Source organism: Falco biarmicus, chromosome 1 (assembly GCF_023638135.1).
Source record: "Falco biarmicus isolate bFalBia1 chromosome 1, bFalBia1.pri, whole genome shotgun sequence".
Taxonomy (NCBI): Eukaryota; Metazoa; Chordata; class Aves; order Falconiformes; family Falconidae; genus Falco; species Falco biarmicus.
This window is the reverse complement of record NC_079288.1, coordinates 47,458,523-47,476,948: the sequence shown is the minus strand read 5'-3', so window position 1 is coordinate 47,476,948 and position 18,426 is coordinate 47,458,523. Positions and strand designations below refer to the sequence as shown.

General features: G+C 38.5%; 1 protein-coding gene across 3 annotated transcripts in view; it reads left to right on the top strand.

Moving 5' to 3' along the window:
• The window catches only part of FNIP2 (folliculin interacting protein 2), a 52,375-nt gene that overhangs the window by 14,292 nt on the left and 19,657 nt on the right, over nucleotides 1-18,426 (top strand). The window contains exons 1-9 of one of the 3 annotated variants that reach the window (XM_056331008.1): nucleotides 1,105-1,832; nucleotides 8,362-8,488; nucleotides 11,859-11,993; nucleotides 13,069-13,169; nucleotides 13,252-13,323; nucleotides 13,983-14,083; nucleotides 14,238-14,327; nucleotides 15,458-15,529; nucleotides 16,142-16,271. In XM_056331008.1, the coding sequence (XP_056186983.1) occupies nucleotides 1,648-1,832; nucleotides 8,362-8,488; nucleotides 11,859-11,993; nucleotides 13,069-13,169; nucleotides 13,252-13,323; nucleotides 13,983-14,083; nucleotides 14,238-14,327; nucleotides 15,458-15,529; nucleotides 16,142-16,271 (1,013 nt within the window). In that variant the 5' untranslated portion in view covers nucleotides 1,105-1,647. Of the gene's footprint in view, nucleotides 1-1,104; nucleotides 1,833-8,361; nucleotides 8,489-11,858; nucleotides 11,994-13,068; nucleotides 13,170-13,251; nucleotides 13,324-13,982; nucleotides 14,084-14,237; nucleotides 14,328-15,457; nucleotides 15,530-16,141; nucleotides 16,272-18,426 lie in introns of those variants that run through there. The other 2 variants (XM_056330833.1, XM_056330923.1) reach the window with 2 other exon arrangements.

Genomic DNA, 18,426 nt, shown 5'->3' with positions numbered 1-18,426 from the left:
GACAGAAGTGAAGGCAATCAACTGCTGATCTCAGGCAAAGTGGAGGAAGCTGGCAATCAGTTGCTTGTTTCATTCGCACTTCAAAGGTGGCTGGGAACACCGATGGTTTACTGTAGTTCTGGATGAGGTGAGGGCTGGGAGTTGCCCTCTCCCAAATCCTTTGAATCACTTGAGAACAGGCCAAAGCTTTTCACTTGTTTCCCTCACCTGGGAGAAGGAGTGATTGTGATCTAGTATTTGTCACTGCTCTGGGAATTGAAACTGAGCTTTTTGTTTTAAAGTATTATTGTTGCTTAGGCTTCCTTCTGCAGCTGAGCAAGCTGTTCAGCCTAACCTTGCTCCAGTTTTCTGCTTGACTTTTGTCCAGTGCTTAGGGGTTGGGGTTTACTGAGATTACAAAATTCTTTTAAGAAGGGTGCTGTACTATTTAGCAGGTAGCACGTAGCACTAGGTTTTGAAATCTTACTGTGTTTTGTAACTCTACTGCTGTGTTTCTGGGTGACCATTAGCAAAGTTATTTTCCTTTTTTAATCTGGAAGGGAAATAGCACTATGGCCGTCATTTTATAAAATGTCTAAAATTTTACTGTTGGGGGGAAGCTGTGAGACGTGAATTATGAGCAGACATAACTTTTTTTTAAACAAAGATGAAGGAGCTTTGTTCTGTAGTGGCATCACCTGAGCTTGAACAAAATATCAGATTCCTTCATTCTGTTTAAAAACTTAATTTTTCTTGGTCAGAAGTTTTTTATCAGATATTTGTCATCAGTACTGCCGTTACATTGTTTTAATAGGCACATGACTAAATTGTCATCAACCAACCTGATGTCTGAGACAAACTTTTTTGATTGTTTTCCCTTCTACTTTTTTTTAAAAAAAAACTTTTCAAAACAGTAGTTCCAGATTCTTGGCCAAGTGTAAATACTATTTGTCCTTAAAAGTAAAAGCATTACAGTGCACAATATCTAGCGTGTTTCTTGGTGTTGGTCACGTTTTTGAACTGATAACCATATGGCAATGCTGACAGATTCTTATTTGCTCCTGAGCTATATGGGGTTGCTAGGGCTTGTCAGATGACACTTGCTCACATGAGAGCCATTAACAGGGTGTTGTAGCCAGCGTTAGAACAACCTTGCAACTAAGGGCGAGTCACTGCAAAAGCAACTATGCTTTTATTTTTTTTAAGAGGCCATATGGTTCAGTCTTGTGACTACATAATTGCCAGCTACCTAAATCACATACCAGGAAACAAACATAGTTAAAGTCAATATTAGCTGTTGTATCTGCTACAGCTTTGCACCAAGCTCGGTAGGAAAAACTCTGTAACAGCAGCAAGAGCGAATGCCATGGCTTCTGAAACTTGACAGTCATGTCTGCTCCTCTGTCTGGAGTAACTGCAGCAGTATGTTGGCTACAGCCGTCTTTCTGCATTAATGGCTTATAGAATACATGAAGATCTCTTTGCTTTTTTTTTTCCCTAAGAGGACATTCAGCAGACTGTGCTCCTGTATAGGGAAGAAAGCTGATGGTAAATTAGGATTGTTAATGGTTGATCTATAGTAAAGAAATCTGCTTGAAGCTGTATCTCTTCAGCGGGTGTTTAGTTTCTTTCAGGGAGCTTTGGAAAAGGATTTGTAGCAAAAGAAAAATGTGTGGGGGTACACCAAAAGCTACAAATGGCACAGGGGGACAAAGAGAACGAGCAAGAAACAGCAGTGATGTACCACTTGGAAATAATCGCTCTTGTACCAAATTGGATGAAAGGATTAGAAAATCTTTGAGAGACCAAAGTGTCAGCTGTGTGAACAAAGTGACTACACTGCTGCAAAACAGGTATGCATGTAACTTTTTTGATATACATTACTTTGGACAGAGAATGGACAATTTTAGTTGATACTGGATTTATAATGATGTGCTGAAAGGCTATTTCGTAAATAATTGGAAGGGTTGTATTAAAAGCTTATTCTTGCTGCTGATGGTGACTGATACTGCAGAAAGTCTTCCCTGTTTGAAACTTGAATCTACATTCTTGACTGCAATGTGTAAGTCTTATGTATATGCAAACAGAGGGATGAAGGATAACTGACTTTTCAGTTAAGGTTAAATGATCTTACCTTCCCTTTCTAGTTTTCTAATTAGTTTTTCCCTCTTATTTTTTTGCCAGCTCCTGTGTTAGTAGGTCAAGTAGTAACAGTGTGCAGAACAGACGGTACAGAATGCTGTGAAGTGGGGGGAAGAATGGAGGGGGAACCCTCTCCTTTACTTGTAAATGACCTCTAGACCAAGTATTACATCAAAGTAAGCTGGAGTATGAATAATGTTTCTTTGACTTTTGTGCTGTCTCTTTTCAGATGTGTGCCAGTGTGTCCCCAGTGTTTCAGTCTCTACTGCCATGTAACTGTTGAAAATACAGTTCAAGGCAGCTTCTTCCAAATTCTAACACCCAAGGGTGTAGAATTAATATTCTATATTCAGGATTGCAAATCTAAGAAGCAGAAAAGCATAGATAGGTATATAGATATGTTTCAGCCGTTTTATTTCTCTAGCCTATGGATACTGCATCAAAGCAGTGAGTGGTTAGTCACTTTCAAAAATGTGGTTAGTCACTTTCAAAAATGTTTTAAGGTCAGCTGAAGTAGTTTTTGAATATAGATGAATAGGTCACTCTTCAGTTATTGCATACATGCTGATCATTATAAAGATGATCCAGAAGCTTTCTTTGTAAAGTTCAGGGTTTGGAGATCTGTATTAACTGAAAATACTGATTCAGGGCAAAATGGGGCAAGCTTCTTGTGACTTTTCTAGAAACAAATGAGTCTGCCTTTCCACTAAGACAGATCTCTTTGCCTCTGTGTCTTGTAGTGGAAAACCGAAAGTAGCTTATATGCAAATCTAAGAGAAAATAAAACTTAAGCTTAATATGGAATCTGGGGAGTAAACTTGCCTAGGATATCTGTAAATTGTTCCAAACTTGTGACTTCCTGGAGAAAAAAAAATAAAAAATCCATAGTGTTTTAGTATCTTTAGTAGACCTGGTTTTCGTGTTATATGAATGTAGACAGCTTGATTATATTTATTTTTTAAATTGAAGATGATATTAGTTCTAGCATCTTCCACATGCAGGAAAGATCCACTCTGAAGGTGAGGCTAGATAAGCCGAGCTGTTCATACTGCTGCCACTGAAGGAAGTAATTGCTTTGCCTGTCTTCCTTTGCTTTCTGGCATCATGCTCTTGTCCTTTTTCCCCTTGCGCTGGCCTTGGCCTTTCCAATCCTTCTGGAGCTGGCTCCCCTTAGGTTGTCAGTTCAGCTCACTAAGCAGGCAGAAAACTGACTCGGGGAGCAAGACAACTCAATTAACGTTCTAACTAGCCTCAATACTTACTTGGAATGTATAGGGAACATTTTCTTTGTGCCCTTTCCTAAAGGTCTATAGCTCCATGGACAAAGTGAGTTGGTGTAACTCATGCTGCCACCAAGAGGTGGAGGTTTGATTGCCTTCTGCTTCTGCCTTCTCTTTCCCAGCTGCGCTTCTGATCTGCTTTCGTGTGCCGGGACAGACTTCTGCTGCAGAGAATTCAGCTTACAGAAAGGTCCAGCAATTCCCAGAACAGACATAAATAACAGAAGGGTCACATAGTTACAAAAATAGGAGAAAGAATATGTGGGGCTTTTGTAGTCAAACAAAAAACCAAACAAATTTGGTCAAAATAGCCACATTAAATGTGGCTTAGGAAAGTCTGTGCAAGATCATGTTAATTTAATTCAGGTAATTTTTAAGAATATGTGAGACCTAGCATAATGCATTGTTTTTTAAGCCAGAGTGAAACATTTCTTTTCACTTCCTTACATCTCAAGGGTGTAATGTTATCAGAAGCCTGTTTTGTCATTTTGTAATACATTGACACTCAGGTGGCTGGAAAAAAGCAAAACCTCTGATTTTATTCCCTTTATGTGTAACATTTATTTTGTAAGTCACTTAGCAATATGTATTCCTTCAGCACAGAACTTTGATCGTTCTATTTAAGTAGCTCTTAAACACAAATTGAACATAGAAGATCTTGTAAAAGCAGAATGAGAACATTTTTATATAAGTAGTGGGTAAGGCAAACGTTTGTCTTTAGTGAAACTTAATTTTTGAAGGCTTTTTTTAAGCTGACTGAAAGAAGCAACAGTTGTTATCCAAAGGTAACGATTATAGCACATTTATTCTTGCTAAACATTCGTGAGAAATATGAAGCTTGCCCTGGGGATTACATAGTTTTGTTATCAGAAGTAAGACGTTTGGCAGTAGGTACATATGCAAAACTACTTGTGTTAAACAACTCGCGCTCAGCTTCCTTCAGTACCTGCCTGTGAGGTTGGGTAAGCTGTTTCAGGCAGAAATGGAGAAAAAAGGAACAGGGTGCCAATTAAGATTTTACCAGCTGAGTCTTGAGATGTGAAGTAGGAGAGTGTTGGGAGTGGTGGTGAAGAACTAAAAGGACACTTCTGATATGAATAAATATTGATATTTGTTCTAATAGGACATGGAGTATACTGTTAGAATCTTATAATGTGGTGCAGCTAGAAAATAAGGGGCTTCTTCTGAGTGTGTTGAGGGTTTGCTTTCTATCCAAAAGTGGAAGAACTAATAATTTTGTTACCAAATTGTCAATGAAAAATAGAAAATTCAGTCTAATAATGTGCAAACTTTTCACGTAACACTTTCAGAATTTTCTCTTTCCCCATCCTCTACTTATGTCCCACAAACGCATCGTGAGGGGTTTTTTTTGTTGCCTTAAAGTTAACATTAGTTCATGTTGTGGCCTTGGAGAGGGAGAAGGAAGAATCTGTTATCTCCTTCACTATTTTTGGAAGATAGAAATATGTGTCCCTTGGTCAAAACTGGTGGTTGAAATTGATTAGTGAATTAACAAATAATTATGCAGGGTGAACCTGTATGCATGCAGCTTCCCTGTGAGCATAGGGACCTTTTCTCCTTAGGAAAAACCAGACTACAATATTTCTGTTGGCTATTTCAGTTTTTTTGGTCTTAATTTTTAGAAACAACTGATGGAGGAGTGAAAGGTGTTTTCTCCTCCTAGTCAAACCTTTAAGCTATTACTTTCTAACATCTAGAGGTATGTTAAGCTGTACAGTGCAGAAGTGTGGTAGTTTTTTTGTTGTCTTTTTACCATGAAGTGGTATTTCATGAAAGAGCATCTTCTTTCTTTCAAAAACTGTATGTGAAGAAGAAACAAAAAGTACATGCCTTCCAGCATTGCTGAATAAGCAAGTAACAGTTTGGGAGTTTGGTTTTTATGCATGTGAAAAGGGAGCTGATGAATGAGTCTGTGTATTTTCTGTGTTCTTCAACACTCTGCTTTTAGGAGATGATTGAATCTGCTGTCCCTGGTCTGGGGGCAGCATGTTATATAGGCTGGCTTAAACAATAAAGGGTTGAAGTACTGTAAGCAGTTTGCTCATCAGCTTTTGTGATGGGGAAGAACATCCTGGTTATCTGACTAGTCTTGGACCTGGTGCTAGATTCCATGTGGAAGTAATGAGGCTAGTGTTTCTATGCTGGTATAACTTGCCTACAGATATGCTTGATTTTATCAGATGAGGTCTTAGTAGGACGGATCTCTCCTGTAGTAGGTAGGACTGCTGCAGGAACTGCCTCTTGTGTTCTGGGTAATTCAAAGCCTGAAAGCAAGGACTTCATTAAAACCTAAGTTTGATATTTGGTTAGTACTGTAGGAAGCATTATCTGGAGTCACTTCCCTGGATATGGTCTATTAATCACATAAAGGTCTGTTTGGCAGGTTTTATGTAACTCCTTAGCTTTTTGCTATCTGTCACTAGAATCTGTTTGAAATTCTGAAAAATTGCACCCATCTTTCATTCTAGTGTGCTGTGTGGAAAAGGCGCCTCAGCAGGCTGTTAAATTGGCTTCTACTTCAGCATTTGTTATAAACTCCAGTTCAAGTCTTACACAGAAGTCAGCACCTCACAAGCAACGTGAAGTTTGCTTTAGTGCAGAATGTGGGAATTCACTCGTTCATGAGGAAACTTAAATTCGTGCAACACAAGCATTGAACACGCTTTTAACATGGGTGGGCACAGCTGGAATGGCTCAGGCCACGCCTGAAGTGGATCCTTCTCTGTTTAGATGTGCGGTCCTGTGGGCTGAACTACAGATCCTGCTGTGCCAGTCCTGGAGATAAATTGTATGCAAGACCAACACCTTAATTTAAGGCCATAGTGATGTGCCTTTTCTTTGTTGTTAAAAGGAGGGAAGACCTGTGGCCTTTGTAAGAAAGCAACATCATTACTTAAGGTGGTGTCTGTTGCAGAAGGTATGTAGATAGCTGTGTAACCGAAGGGGTATCCGAGTATCTGGTACCGAAGATAATCAGATCCATGCAGCAGGCTAGAACAAAGTCTGCCGACGGTTCTGACTTCTTTTGCGTTCTGTGTAACTTGATTCTGTTATAGCATTGCATAGGCAGTGGGCTGGGAAACTAGTAACAGACTCTTAAAACAGATGGTGTAGTTAGAGCTCTCTGCATATGTGAATTGTGTAGGATCTTTGTTGGGCAACTATCAACAATGGTATCAGGCCTGATCTCCGGCAGGTTAACATCATGCTGTGACTCCCTTTGAAGAGAAAGACTTGAAAAGAAACCTGCCCGGCATTCCTAGCATTTTGGCGGCAACATTTTACAAACACATCAACAAGTTTCCTGGCTGTTGATGGCAAAACAGCACCTATAGCATGGTTCCATGATCTGGCTTTGATCCTTACAGGACCCTTGTATATTATGTACATGGAGCGCCCTTCTATCAGAGTACCTTCCAGTGGAGGTGGGCATCTGGCTTACTCTGTCCCAAGGTATTTAAAAATAGAATAAAACCTTCCAGATTGAGGTCTTTTCAGCTTTGAAAAAGGTGCTCATTTTTCTTTCTAGCTACGCTGGTCTCTGAAATGCAAGATGAGGCACAAAGAAATGAAACTGGCTTTACTTATAATGACTTTAAATTTGCAAGTCTCTGAGTGTGCTCCTGAAGCAGTTGCCCATGGTTACCTTGCTGACTAACAGGAGTTGGTGGCGTTTACCTCACTATTGATTTATGGCTGTTAACAGAGCATGGAATAAAAGAAATGGCTTCAGAAATTCTTGTCTTTCAGCTGTGTAGGGGTTTTGTGGTTTTTTTTCCCTCAGTTCTCTACCTTCCTCCTCTGTAGGGCATAATTTGGGAAAATTCCTAAATGAAACCTCCTTTTGGGTGGGAGAGCAGCGTGGCCTTGACTGAAGTCTGTTATGCAATTTGTTAAACCAACAACTGTTAATAACCGCTGTGCTCCTCTCCCCGAGATACGGTCCGTCCAGGTCGGGGGTGAGGCGGTACGACTGAGCACCATGCTGTGCTTTATGAACTGCTTTATGCAGTAGTAGGTTTTTTTCCATTTAATTCCAGCTTTTCAGCTACATAACATGAACCTGAGGCCCAGGAAAACTCCATGCTCTGATTGCAGACCGGTTCCTTTTGGAATTAAGAAATAAAGTCTCTTGCCATTGCAGCTGTGATCAGGGGTACTCAGCTTCCTGCGGCAGTGCAAGGAGGTGAGCCGTGTGCCACGGTGCCTCTCTGAGGAACAGGTAGTTTCTGGCTCCAGAGAGTTGTTTTGCTTCAGGCTGAATCTCAGTGTACCTTGGTTTCATCTACTAAATGAGTTTCTCCATAGTCAGAGGTCAAGTCTCAGTAATCTCTGATTGCTCTGTAAACCCTGAAATATCTCAGAAACGAAAGGGGAAAAACAATGGAATAAACCTTGTCTTTCAGTTACAAGAATGAAACTTTGGAAAAATCATAATTTGTATTGATAGGAATAGGTCGAAAGGAATTTTGTGTTGTGTTTTTTAGAGGAGGGGAAAGGGTGAGGGAGCTTGTAATCCTTGAGTTTGTGAAAGGCTGTAGTACAGAGGATGGTGATCTGTTGTTGTTTATTGCCATTGAGGGAATTGCACAAAACAGTACACCTACCTTGCAATAAGGATAATCCAGACTGTGTATGGAGAAGGGCATAAATCTGAGAGTAGTTTGCTGGAGCAGATTGCTAAGAAAAAATTTTGTGTTCTTTCTGGAAAATTTTGAAGAAAGGTGGATGAAAATTGGTCTGGCTGTGCCTGCCTGTGTATCAGTGACGCTGGGCTTAGATGCTCCTTTGAGTTCCTTTTTGGTCAGAGTTCTGTGATTACAGCCCAATTCTTATAAATGCAGAGTTAAAGATGTATTTGTCAAATACCTGCTTCTTCACTTAAATAAGCCTGCAAAGTAAGCACACTATTTTAACATCTTGTATTTATAATCTGCAGCTGGACTTTTTCAGAGTTTGACTTGAATGAGATCCGCCTGATAGTTTACCAAGACTGTGAGAGGAGAGGCAGACAAGTCTTATTTGATTCCAAAGCAGTCCGCAAAATCGATGAAGCTGTGGTTCAGGTATGAAATGATAATTTTCTTTTTGTCTTACTGCGCTTTTGTTTCTCTTCCCAAAAGCAGGAGTTTTAATAGGACAGTGTGCACTTCTTAATCTTACTGGTGATCTTTCACTTGATTTCATTTCTGTGATAGCTGCAACAAGAGTGTGTTAGATTCCAAAAAGTCTGTGAGCACACCTGGTATTTGTAATATAGATATGGTATTAAAGCATAACAGCTTAGACCTGATCTGCTTTCAAGCTAAACAATCTATAACCCTTCAAACTGAGTATTTTCTTAGCCTTTTTAATGTTGGCTGGGATTGTTTTTTGTTGTTAACCTTGGTTGTCCCATTGTCCCAGTGATGTCTAGCACCTCTGTAAATGTGCTCATCTTCCTTTGGTATTTGGGGATTAGTAAAGTTGTTGGCTCTGTGTGAATTAAAACAATTCCACTTTGGCTAACCATGCCATGAAGGGTAAGACTGGCATATGGTAATATATAGCCATGTAAGTTTTTGTGACGCACGTAGAAGCACGACTAGATGCTGTAGAGATGCAAATTCTTTGTGCTGCTCTCTGGGCACACAAGTTGAGTAATGTTTCCAGTAAACTTAGCTGATTGTAAGGCAAGTAAAACGATAATATTTTCTGTTTTGTGGTTGGTGGTGGTTTTTTTTTTTTTTTCCCCTACCAGCTCCATGTTTATCTTCTACATTTAATAATTTCTTTTTTTTTGTTTTGAAGCCTGTGTTACAGCCAGGAGCTTTGGCCTGTCCGATTAGCATAGTTTATTGAATCACTAGCTATATATGAATAATTGTGACTGGTAGAAATTATGCTTATAAAACAGGGGTCTATTTCAGTCACTGCAAATATTCCATTGTGCCAAATCACTAGGACTGATAAGTAGATGATCAGTCATCAGCTGATGATGCTTAAGAGGGTAAATGGGTCAGACTGGTCTGTTAATCTTGCCCCCCTCCTGCCCCATCAAGACTGTTACTTCCTTGAGTTGGTTTAAAACACACAGCATGTGAGGAGGAAATATATTTCTGGTTTCATTTAAATACTTAGTATTGAAGCAAGTGGAATAATTTTTTCAACTAAAAGTTAACTATAAAACATCCTATCAGAAACTCTATGCAACACTGACACAAAACACTTTATAACCTTCCTCATAACATGTGATACCGGCTATAATCCGTTTTCTAGCCAGACACTAATCTAGGTACCCTTTTAAAACAGCCAGAGCGCTTTGGATGGCATGCAAACACATAGATGTTAAGTGATCTTGAATGTTCGCTTGTTCGAGCCAAAACTGATTCGTTTAAGGCAAAATGACTCTTAAGTTCATTCCTGTTTAAATTGAAGTCAAGAAAATGTGTGTGTGTATTGTGCCTTTATCCATTTTCCTGAAAAACAGTAAAGCTTATTCACATTGAATATTCAAATACATTGTCTTTAAAGTATGTGGTCAGCTTACCTGGGGGAACTAGCAGGTCTGTCTTGCATTTAAGTATATGTTTGTTTAATACACTGTGTTTCTTTTCAGTGTTCTTAATCTAATCTGCAATTCTTTCTGCAGGTGGCATGTATCAGACTGCTTTTATTAGGCGGTTTTCGTCAGTAGCTCATTAAACACATGACTACTGACACTGGTGCATTTCTAAACCTCTAATGACAGTCACGTTGGGATTAGATAAGCAGTAGCACATAAGTACTATGCCAGGAAAGACTGCACAAAAGGAGTGCAAATATAGGATAAAATATAGAAGTCTAGGATTTTACTTTTAACACGCTTTTTTTTTTAACAGGCTTATTTTTAAACCGGTAAAGGAGCTGTACTATCACTATAGTTTAAACTCAGCTTTTTTAAAAAATGACATATCTACTCATTTTCTTGGCTTGCGCTTACTCTTTTTCTTCTGCATCTTTCTTTTGCTCGTTTCATCATCTTGTCATTGTGACTATTCTGAAATGTACTACAGTTACTGCACTGTAGTAAGCATTCATTTTAGGCTTGTGGAACATTGGACTCTACTTTTATTTCCAGTTAATTTCTTGTTGTTGTTCCTTTCTTGTCTTGCTGAGCTCAAAATATGTTATGTAAATGTGGCTATGGCTGCTTTTTACTAGCTTCTAGGTTATTACTGTTTCTTTTTGCCTGCTTGCTTGGTTTTTCTATAAACTATGTACCTTGTTGACTTTTAAAAAACCCAAAAAACAACTTCATTGATCTCTGCCAGTGAATGTTTCCGATGAGGTAAACCATGCTGGTACAAAATGAGACATAAAAATACACTTTGTTCTGATGTGCACCAAATGAATGTATGTTTACATTAATACACATTAAATATGTTGATTAAGGGATTTTGAATTTCTTAAATATATAAAAAGTTTAAAAGAGTGTGAGATAAGCTTCCTAAGACTTTCTAAGCAGTTTTTATTGCTGCAAGGTTACAGTTCTGCTCCCTTCATATAAAAAAATTCAACTGCATGTGAGAAGTATGTTTGAAGTAATGTGGGACTTTTAATTGACATCTAATGAATATTTAGATTGGGGGTGGGTGGGTGAGGGAGGAAGCAGCCATTGAACAAAACCCAGTAAGTTTCTTGTTCTCTTTAAGAAAACTGTATTAATCAATTCCCAATGAATTAAATGCAGCTTGTGTTAAGAAACACGTACAAATAGCATTAATGTAATCAGTAGCTTTCCAAGACTTCCTTTACACCTTTCTGATCAGATCTAAGATGTTGTTAAAACATAGTGGCTTGAGAGTAAACTTTGAATTAAACAGTCATCTGGATTTAAGAATTCATTTGTTGAGCTCTGCCTTTTTTTTTTTTTTTTTCTTCACAAATCCTTTACAGGTTTAACAAATAGATTTTCTAACCTGCTAATTCTACCAAATAATGCATTATTCACTACTTGTTTTTGCTGGCTGTTCTTCGGTTTAAGAATTCTGTTAATCAGTCAGTGAGCAAAAGTTATGTGCAATATGAGTAAGTAATTGTGCAAAAGATTACAGAAATTGTTTTGTAAGCAACCCATAAACTGAGTGGGGTTTTTTACATAAACTTTGGCAAATGTTACACAGCAATTCATAATAATTGGGAATGATCTTCCAGTGGAACTTTGATTAATTACTCTGTATGATACTATAAAAACTTGTCTGATGATATAAATGTGAGAGTGGTTCTGCACTTTCTCTGATGCTGACCTTTTATTAAAAATCTTTAAAAATGGATACGTATTTTTTGAATCGAATAAGAATATCTTTTCTGTAGCTTACCCGGAGTTCAAGAAAAATCTTGCTGTGGTGTTTTTATAGGTGGGAGTTCTCATGTTTTCTTTAATTGTTCTCACTGTTTTGTTCTGTTTTGACACAGAAAATGGCAGAGGATGCTTCTGCAAAGGCGTCTGCCAAGAACTGCCAAGCAAGCAATGGGAACAACAATATTTCTTCCCATAGTCCCTCAATAAGCTGTATGCAAAATATAAAAGAACAGATCTCGAAGTATCAGGTAATGTTCGTTACTTTTATAGTTTGTACTTATGCGTTTTACTGAAGAAGACTATATAAAAGCCTTGACTTAAATACATGGAATGACAGATATATTACAAGTTTATTTGGATGTTGAGGTATCTACTCTATCTTTAAAGTGTTCTAGAGTAATAACATGTGTGTACATCTTAACCTTTTTGTCTGTTTTGGTCTTGTCTTTGAAAGAGCTACAAAAGATATTTAATAGCATTGTTATTTGTGAAGAACATGAAAAGCACAATACCATTTTCTGTTCTTGTTTTGAAAGATGTCTGTGCTTCAGGTCAGTTCTGAAGCTCTTGAACACGGTGTATTAAGAGTTCCTTTAGTCTGTCATATTATAACATGACGTTTTTAAGCGAATTATTTTTTAGGTGCTCTGGCTGTTTCTCAGTAAAAGCATAAAAATTTCATCTAGAAAAATGTAATTTGAAGCATGTATAGATTAAGGAAGAAAAAATTATATTTAACTAGAAGTTAAGTGATTTCCTTCAGGATTAACAAACTTCTCTCCATATTTGCTATTGATGATCAGTCTTCAAAACAAAGTAAGAAATCAATCTGATTATACTTAGAAACACAGTCTTCACAAATTATTTTCCAGTCAAAAGTGTTTCCAAGAAGCTTTCTATAGGGGCAGGGAAAGAGAATTTACTCATTTGAAAAAGAAGACAGTTTAATGCTTGGGGATTCAGACCACAAAATCGAAGTCCTGTGAAGGCCTACAGGTTTCATCAAACACTGTTATCTGGGAATGTTGCTGGACACAGCTATTTCTTTGGAAATGCAATAGATATTTTTGCTTCTTTCTTGCCTTTGGAGGTCCCCCTGGAACAAGGGTAGCAATGCTCATCTAGTGAGCAAACAGAGCATATAGTCCAGCTGCATTTGCTTGTACTTGCACTCGGTGTGTTGGTAGAATCACACAAGATCTCAGTCTGCATGGAAAAGCAGAACTTGGGTTCTCCATTCAAAATGTAGCCCTATGGCACTTGATTAAATTGAAATAGTATGCCAAGTTATTACTGACTTAGCTCTTCTCATCTTGCCTGTAGTACACCAGACCAGTCTCTGATGTCAACATGCTGGGAGAAATGATGTTTGGCTCGGTGGCAATGAGTTACAAAGGCTCCACCTTGAAAATTCACTATATACGGTAAGCGTCCTTCCCTGTGATGCACACTCTAGTCAGGCACTTGGAATTGATGACTCACTGAAATGGCCGTTTATCCTTTCAGCTCTCCCCCACAGCTGATGATAAGTAAAGTCTTCTCAGCCAGGGTAGGAAGCTTCAGTGGAAGCAACAATAAGTAAGAATGCTTTTTTTTTTTTTTCTTCCCCCATCCAATGCGGTGTTCTTTCCTTTTTCCTGTTGTAGTCCTTCTGTCACTGTTTCTAAATTTGCTGAAGTGGAGAAGTCTAGTAGAAAATCAGAAGTGGTGGCTGTGGAGGATTCCCTTAGTAGATCCTGGCCAGGCCACCCAAGTTTAAAAAATAAAATCTCTCCAAGTTTCTGCTTCTTAACTTGTCCAGGACATGCAGTAAACTGGAGAGGTTAGGTGCTTTGGGCAGACAAAGCCCCTCTCTCCTCCTGCTGCCAGAAGGGTGAAGAAGGGGTATATGTTGAGGAGTCTTTGTGTCCCTGCACCCCGCTCCTGTTTTCCATAACAATGACAGAAGATACACTGTTTCTTATCTCTACCCTTTTTTACTTGTCCCCAAAATGGGCAAATACGAATAAACTGAATCCCAAATGTGATGGAGAGAAATTTACAGTAAGTCAAAGAGGTAGCCTCTATAGAAAATAAATGTCTATTGCCATACAGTTTCAGAAAACCGACTGGTCCTTGAGTTTGATTGTAAATTTAATTTCAGCCTTCTCTCTTCCATAAAATGAGCCTAATTCTCAAGCTAATGTTAATGCCTATTGATCACACTAAGGAATGCTGGCTTTCCCCCCATTTTTTAGCTTACAAGACAGCTTTGAATACATCAACCAAGATCCCAGCCTGGGAAAGCTGAGCTCGAATCAGAATGGTTTGGGAACCTGTCGCAGTGGAAGTAATTTAGGTAAATATTTCCAGATTCTATGTCTTTATGATAGCATGAGGCCATCTGTTCCTTCAGTTTGTTTTTTCCCTGTGCATTGCCTTTTTTCTTTTTTCCATTTTTTTAAACTTTTTTTTTTGCATTGCATTGTCTCTACATTGCTTTTGTTTCCTAGGTGTGTTACAGCTGTGTAGCAGCAAACTGCTGCAGGGTGTGTCTGAAGGAGGTCCCCTCCGGCTCATCCGCAGTGCTTCTTTCTTTGCAGGTTTGTGTGGAATGCCAGCCACAGTGTGACCATCCATATGCACACACAAATCCAGCTCCTTCTGAATCCTTGCAGGGCATACATAATTACTCTAGAAACAGAAGGGGCTAAAATAGTGACAAGATATATCTGGCTTACACTTAAAAATCTTTCTTCCAAAAAAATAGCTAAATTAATTGCTACTTGTCCACATTTCTTTTCCAGTTCCTGTGTTAAATTTTAAAGATGTTTATGCAATGTTTTTAATAATAAATGAGCCCTTATGTTTCTTAGAGAAATTATGTTTTCTGGCTTATTAGTTGGTTTCTTGCTAGTGTGCAGGTGTCTTGCTGGTGTACAGCTCTTTCTTCTCTTACCTCTTGCTACTTTTTTTTAATGACAGACATTCAAAATTAATTCTTGAGCTGTCTGGGAGGCTTTAAGGTTTTTGAAAATTAAAGAAATGGATATTGTTAAAGAAAAACTTTAAACTATGTAGTCTGCTTTTACAGGCATATTGATGACCCATGCAGGTGGGTAGATCTTAGGCCTGATTAATTCTGTTAATTGCAAAAATGTGAACTGGAATACCATTGCAGTTTCTTCACAGCCTTTGCAAATCTTGCATGCTCTACAATTTGAGTGACTCTGCACTACTAACACTTCAATGTAATATGACATAGGCTGAATTTTTCTTACTGTGAAGCTCTATGGATAGTAAGTCTTTGCTTGGGGAGTGAATCAGAAGCTTAATGGACCTGTTTGTCTATTTCATTATGATGCTGACCTGTGTAAAACGACAATTTTGCATGCACAAAAAAAATGTCAAAAGTGACAGATGGGGCCACTACCAGCTCTCATTTTCAAAGCATATCTGATTTCTGATAATGTAGACTGTATTCATATTCTTAAGCTTCTTAGAGATGTTTTTCGGTTGGGGCAAACAACCAGCTTACTGTAGTAACATGGTACTCGGTGTGGAGTACTGTTGGCTGCAACCTCTGCTCACACCATACTGCTTATTTGGAGTAACAAACAGTACAGGATGTAACTTTGCTGTTTTGTGACCTTTAAACTTATTTTTTGAAAAGCTGAGAAACAGTGTGATGAGTTATGTAATGCTTTCTATTGATCCGATGTGTTTGTTTTAGCGCACAGCACGCCTGTTGATATGCCTAGCAGAGGACAAAATGAGGACAGAGACAGTGGCATTGCTCGGTCAGGTATCTGCTGTCCATCTTGTTTGCCTGCTTTTGTAATTACATTACAATTCTTTGGTGCAGTGATTCACCTGAAATACAGGTACCTCACGACCATTAAACCCAAAATTTTTTGGATCTGCTGAGCGGTTTTCCTTCTACTTTTGCCTCAAGCCTTTTATGCAAGATTATGTAATGATATTCATTGTTTAAGCCATCGTTTTCTGGGTTCTTAACCAATCTATAATATCGAGAAAGAACTGACTGGAGCCTTTACTAAAGCAAGGGAAGAGAAAATGGTTTAGCACTGAATAGGAAAAGGAGTCCAGGAGACCAAGAGATCTGTCTGTTGTAATGGGAGGGCAACACCTCTTAGGACAGAATACTTTTAATGAGAGTAAGATTTTTAGTATGTTCTAGTAGAGAAGATCTCTGACTTTGTAAGAAAAGACTGTCCTCAGATAGCAAGATTTATTTAAAATAATTCTTTTCTGTTGCAAGGGAGTTGTGTGAAAAAGATCAGCAAGCATGAGCAATATTTGTGGGAGTTTGTTCCCAGTTAAAAGTATGAAGAGAAATATTTAACCAGCACTCTTTGTAATTCAGTGTATGTGGGGTTTCTTGCTTTCTTGATAGCATCTCTGAGCAGTCTTCTGGTCACTCCTTTTCCATCTCCAAGCTCTTCAGCATCGTCTTCTAGCAGCTACCAACGTCGCTGGCTCCGAAGTCAGACAACCAGTTTAGAGAATGGAATTATTCCAAGGTGGTGAGTGCAACAGCTTCCTTCTTACAAGAGCTGTTTGGCAGTAATTTAAGCTAAATAGAGTTTAAGCCTCTTTAATAACAGGATTTGTTCTTTAAATGCTCTCAGTTCAGTCTAAACTCTGTGCATGTTACCTAAGATTGCCAATATGAAGAAAGATCAAGTTTTGGCTAAGTATGAGCTGCAAGGCTTGAATTGAAATGTACTTACTTTTATTGAATGTATAGGCTGTGTGTGAAGCCACATTCTGTAAAGCAAATTAAACTTTCTGAAGGAGCAGAGCATCCTGTTGAGATGAAAGGGACTGTAACAGCACTGCTGCCATAATTACATTATACTATGATGAATTCTGACTAGTGAGCAGTTATTGAAATTTTGGAGTAATAGCCCATGATGACTGTCTTGGCTGGTACAGGATGTTCCTGATGTGACTTCTGCCAAAACAGGAAGGAAAAAAAAAAAAAGCTGTGATCAAAAAGCTTGGGGTCTGCTTTGGAATTTTACTAGCTTTTGTAGCTCGGTGACATAACAAAGCATGGAATGCAGCAGACCTTTCATACCTAATAAGCAAATTCTTCCCTTGTCAGCTGCAAAATAGCAAATGGTTCTTGATTATCGGCTCATATGTACCCATCCACGTGCACCCAGAGACAGCATGGATTTAGTGGAGAGCTACAAGAAAATCCGGCTGTTTGGCCCCTCTCCCTCTTCGCTGCTTTAAGTTAAGAGAAGCTTAAAAGCTATGGCCTGTAAAAAGTACAAACCCCAAACATCTCTGAAAACACTACTTTTCCTAGTGTCTCAGCACTTGAAGCTTTTTCCTGGATATTCTTACTGAATTACTTTTAACATGATGAATTGTGCAGTGTTGCTAGTGTAGTAGTCAGGCTTTCTAAATCATGCTTTCAGTTGAGAATAAGCTAGTAAACATTTTGCTTTCAGTAAATTGAAGTACTTTTTGGTTTCTTAAAGAAATAAGTTAAAACATTTAGGGTAAATAATTTCAGCCCAGTTCAAGAAGTAGCCAGTTTCACTAAAAAGTTTCCTGAAAATATTATGAAAGTAACAAATTGTTTAGAGGAGAGTAGCCTTTTTGGGGCTGCTTGTTTGCTGTAGGGTGTAGATTGTGTTTCTTCAGCATTGGAGAATCAATGCTGGGGAAAGATACTTTAAACAGGACGTTATTATTTCCACTGTGTAGAACTACTCTTGAATTGGAGGTCTTTCTAAGCCAAAAAGCCTCTTCAGATACTTGTTTCCTGATTGCTTGCTGGAGAAACAGTAGGCTTCTGTCACTGCAGTGGCAGCAGAGTTTGCACTTCAGTTTGTACAGCCAAGATTCTACGGTTTCTGTGACTGGTGTTTTAGGCCAATAGCTCAAAGAAAATGAGATGTCTAGCTGGAACTCCATGTAGTCAATTGGCAGGCAAGCTAGATTAGCAGCTTTAAAAAGACTTCTCTCCCAGACCTAAATTCTTCAATTTTTGTTCCTGGGAAGCAGCACAAAAGCTTGTGACGTTTTAGATGCTGACTGACCAACCTTCTTTGGAATTTCTGTGTCTGCATGCAAGTTCCTGAAGTTTAAATAAGGTTATGTTTTTGTCTTGAACTCTGGTTTCCCACAAGCTTTTTTTGCTGGAGTTTTAGTGCATAAGTGTTCCTGTATTCCTGGACTCGTACCTCTATGATGAGAAACTTTTGTATACTTAACTTTGTCAAACCAATTAAACTGTAAACCACTTAATTTTAGAATGAACTTAGAATTAATGTTTAGCGTTCAGTCTTTCCTCTTGTGAATTGCTTCATAGTGGTCTGTAAATGCCACAGGACCTATTTCAAGATAATTCTGATAGGAAAATCCTTCAAGCTTTTAATTATCGCTGACTGATACTGACGTACGGAATTAGACTCTCTAACTCAAAAGTTATAAAGTAGGTATGTTTATTGCATGCAGATGCACGGGGGATCGCTCCTCCACAAGCATGCATGCCTGAAGTGACGAACCATCTCACATTTATACAATAAAACAAATGAATATTCAATTAACGCCTATACATATTCGTTTCCTAAACCCGCTTACTCTCGCTTCGTATGTTAATTAGCTTATCAGTCCGTTGCCTGGAATGTGGTGGTCTTGCAGGTTTGTAGGTGATTCATG